The 3,997-nt window shown below is 35.8% G+C and overlaps 1 protein-coding gene across 1 annotated transcript; it reads right to left on the bottom strand.

The window, feature by feature from the left end:
* Positions 1–264: 264 nt before the first annotated feature.
* On the bottom strand, positions 265–2,950 carry LOC121756977 (MLO-like protein 1). The gene is made up of 13 exons (XM_042152420.1): positions 2,717–2,950; positions 2,571–2,628; positions 2,261–2,469; positions 2,074–2,190; positions 1,941–2,001; positions 1,784–1,863; positions 1,613–1,687; positions 1,460–1,548; positions 1,340–1,389; positions 1,207–1,247; positions 854–1,131; positions 717–777; positions 265–643 (listed from the first exon to the last, which is right to left on the bottom strand). Exons 1-13 carry the CDS (start codon positions 2,840–2,842, stop codon positions 443–445), a joined length of 1,446 nt encoding a protein of 481 aa, XP_042008354.1. The 5' UTR covers positions 2,843–2,950; the 3' UTR covers positions 265–442.
* Positions 2,951–3,997: the final 1,047 nt, after the last annotated feature.

Genomic DNA, 3,997 nt, shown 5'->3' on the forward strand with positions numbered 1-3,997 from the left:
CTGAAACCAACAAGAAGGAAACTTCAATCTAAAACTTGTGAATGAATGGAAATTGTTTTCCAATTTGAATCTTGATATGGGATGAACTATAATTGTATTTGATCATCCCGTTTCATGCAGTGTGCAGGTTAAGGAGTTACCAAATCCTGATACAATCTTTGAAACAATTCTTGGTCTTGTTGAGCACGGCCTCATCCACTGTGATTTCAATGAATTTCATATCATGGTAAGCTATTGTATGTTGATTTGAATATTCTTGTTTTCTGCAACTTGTCTTTGCTTTAGTATTGCCCCGTTCTTACTAGTCAAGATACGAGCGTGGTATAAAAAGATGAAACACTCACTCATACAACCATATACTAATCACATGACCTCTTAATACAAGTCAAATTGAAATTGACGAATCCAAACACAATCTTGGACATGTATGCTTTGGTTTCAATCAGGTAGTATGTTTGATTTCTAGGGCTGTCCCATTATTATTGTTTGTAGGTGGACTCTGCATCACCTCAAGTTTGAGAAGAGGAGATCCTTGATGATCTGACACTGAATCCTTGCCCTTGCTCTTAGCCTTCTGAGCCCACCCAACCAGCCCGGCTTGAACACGATCTTCGAATATCGCCTTGTTGAACGAACTCCCCATCTTCAAAACCACCAAATCATTATATCAAAACTCTGTGAATAATCCACAAATCTTCAAGTTTTTAGCAAGTTACCTGCGCAACAATGGCGTAGAGCGGTAGAGTGCTGTAACTGCAAAGGAACTGTACAAACACCCTGCACAAAAACAATCACTCAGTTCATCAATCTGTACTAAAACTTAGTAATTATATTGAATTGATGGTTTACGCACCCTATGACGAGTCTAGGAATGACATAGCCGACTTCTCCCATTATGCAGGAGTCGAAGCCATACATGAGGAACATCCAGAAGAAGACAGCAATCTCAAAGGCATTTTGGAAGAGAATGATGTGGATAAGTATTAGGACGAGGCGTGGGCGGTGGAACCAAAAATGATCATCTGAAGGGCTCACAACCAAGTCCCCTTCAACTGCAATGTGCTTCTGCGCCACCTCTCGAGCTAGTTGGATTATTATGTGCTCCAGCTTAGTCCCCAGAGTTAGCAACAGCTGCATTCATTTAATTTCCAGTTATACCAAATTATTCCAATCTTATATAGCTATGAATAGGGTATTAATACTTACTACTAGAGGAATGAAGGAGATCCAGAAATATGCATGCCAACCTGATCCAAAATAGGCCAACAAATCAACATTCATGTTTCAATCAAGGAATAATTCTCTATTATTTCTTGATCATGAGAATGCTAGTTCTTACCATCGACGTTGAGCAACAAGAAGAGAATCACAAACACCCAAAGATACCAACTGCAGTTGAGGTCAAGAGATGAGTGAGAAGAATAATCAACACTCAAGAGCAAAGGTATCTACTTCTTACCTAATTCCAACTACTTTCTTGAAATCTTTTTCGAGAGCACGAGTCATGTACTTGTAGAAATTGAACTTGGGATTTCCACGGCAATGATTCTACAAAATAAGGAGATATAAATACAAAAACTAATCAAAGATAGACTTATATGTTTAATCTTACCATTACAAAGCCAAGTCTGAGAGTGGTGTAGTCTTCTTTGCTGACTGAATGAAAGAATTGCTTGAAGAAAGATTTCTGAAAATGGAAAAAAAAAAGAAAAAAAGAAAACATAACTTATCTTCACACATCTGTTTATTTCTCTATACACAGAATCTGTGTGGTATGACTTACCACCCATCCAAACAACGACACTTTACCGATGCCTGAAAATCTGTTCCTGATGAAGGCATGCTCTTGGACATGAGTCACAGCTGTAAGATTTCAATCAATATGTGATGAGTCCAAATAAAAAATAAAATCAGAAGAGAATTATGGTATGCAGAATTACCTTGGTCAGGATCATACTGTTTATTGAGTATGGATTCTTCCCAATGTCTCCATTGTTGTATCTGCGGAAAACAAAAGGCAATCAGCTAATGAAGAGGAGAGAAAATTCAGTTGAAGAAAAAGGATTAAATTACCCTCAAACGTCCGAAGATGAGTGTGAGAACTGAGAATACAACATGGGACACAGCCAACACAAAGATGAAAATGTGGAGATCATGCAGAGCTTTCACAGACAGCAATGGTGCCTTTCCCTACAAACATCGTTTTGTGAGACTAAGAGAGAGAGAGAAAGGGATAGAGAGAGAGAGAAAGAGAGGAGACCTTGGCATCACAGTAAACTGCAGAGTCATCAGCAGCGGCGAGGAGGTGGCGGGTGGAAGAGAAGGTGAGGAAGTGAGCTGTGGATTTGAGCTTTGATTCCTTGTTGCAAGGTAGCCAATGATGGGTCCAGCCTTTAGGAATGCAGATTTTACTAAGTCTGGATTGAAATGCAGCCAGCAATAAAGATATGAATCCCAGCAACATCAACTCTGCATCATTCATAAATATATAACCCCATTAAATTAAATAATACTAGTACTCATGCATTTGATTCATCATCTTACTAATACTAGGAAAATGAAAATGTGACCTTCTTTGATTTTCTGCAAGGCCTGAAACAGAGACCCCTGATTCTTCTTCAATAAATACTGCACATATATAATATAACACCACAATTCAATTCAATCCTATCCTTAAAATCAGGTAGTGGAATTGAAAGAAGTAATGAAGATTAACCTTGCCAGAACTATGGAGTAATCTTTCAGCTAAAAATGATATGGCAACAATAACACTGCAAACGAGCGCCACCACCCATGTCGGAGTATACTCTAGAGAAGCTCCTTCTCCACCACCTCCGGCCATCTCTCTGTCTTTCTCACACACACAAACACAGACACAAGACAGCTCTGTTTATGTCTTCCTTTTATAAAGAAATGGAGAAGAATAATAGGTAGCAGAAGATGGATTTAATACAAGTTGATGATCAAGTTGAACAAGTATTTGCGTCTCCATGTATATGATAGAGGACAAATTAATTCACCTTGCTTGACAATAATTTGTCGTGCATAAATATTTCATAATATTTCTTGATTGCTAGGAATTTACATATAAGTATGAAATAATGTAAGATGAGATTTAAGTAAGATTGAATTAGATTTAGATTTTCTGTTATTGTTTGATTGACTGAATTATGCCTAAAATAATTTTTAGTAAGTAGACTCCATATTCAACGAACTTATTCTAGTATAGAAAAGTAGCGCGGGAACACATACGATTAATTTTTTCCGCTCACTTTACTTCACAGGTTAAACAATATCTTCAAATTTGCACTGATCAAATATGATACATCTATTAGGGATTAGAGAGAGTGTATATTTACATGTGCAGGTATGTCTTAGCAGTTAGTATCATTTTTAAAATCTGAAATAGATATTGTTTCCTCTATGAATTGGTCCGACAGTTGGAAAACAATACAACGCCAAATAGGAATCCAATAACAGGAAATCATCAACCTTAGCTTACATTCTAATATTATTTTTAATATTGAGGTAGACTTTCTCTATAAGTCAATAATAATAATAATAATAATAATAATAATAATAATAATAATTTCATTTGGTGAGTAAGTTACTAATAATAATAATAATAATAGTAAGTATTATTATTTCGTGTTGATGATAAGTTCCACCTCAAGTTAGTAAGTCTCCTTTCAATAGGAACCCCCATACATATATAGTAGTATATATTTTCATTATCTTTGATTTCGTGGACGCGTAGAAAAATTTAGATTGGTATTTGGTACATATAGGTCAATGCCAATTGCCAAATACTAGTACATATTTTTCAGAAGAAAATACGAACATATGATTCTATATTTCGTGAACGTGTAGAAATATTTAGATAATTGGTGCACTACATTTTTTCAAAAGAAAATACGAATGTTTATCATTGCGAAGACTTGGTATAAACACAAAATTAGATTTCTAGACTTAATTATTAAAACCAATAAGCAAACTC

The sequence above is a fragment of the Salvia splendens genome, chromosome 12 (assembly GCF_004379255.2).
Source record: "Salvia splendens isolate huo1 chromosome 12, SspV2, whole genome shotgun sequence".
Taxonomy (NCBI): domain Eukaryota; kingdom Viridiplantae; phylum Streptophyta; class Magnoliopsida; order Lamiales; family Lamiaceae; genus Salvia; species Salvia splendens.

What these genes read in the sequence shown, in the direction of transcription:
- LOC121756977 (XM_042152420.1), bottom strand. Translation starts at nt 2,842, where the DNA reads ATGGCCGGAGGTGGTGGAGAAGGAGCTTCTCTAGAGTATACTCCGACA. An exon ending in TACTCCATAGTTCTGGCAAG is followed by an intron (nt 2,629 to 2,716) that starts GTTAATCTTCAT and finishes ATATATGTGCAG; the next exon opens with TATTTATTGAAGAAGAATCA. An exon ending in TCAGACTTGGCTTTGTAATG is followed by an intron (nt 1,549 to 1,612) that starts GTAAGATTAAAC and finishes CTTATTTTGTAG; the next exon opens with AATCATTGCCGTGGAAATCC.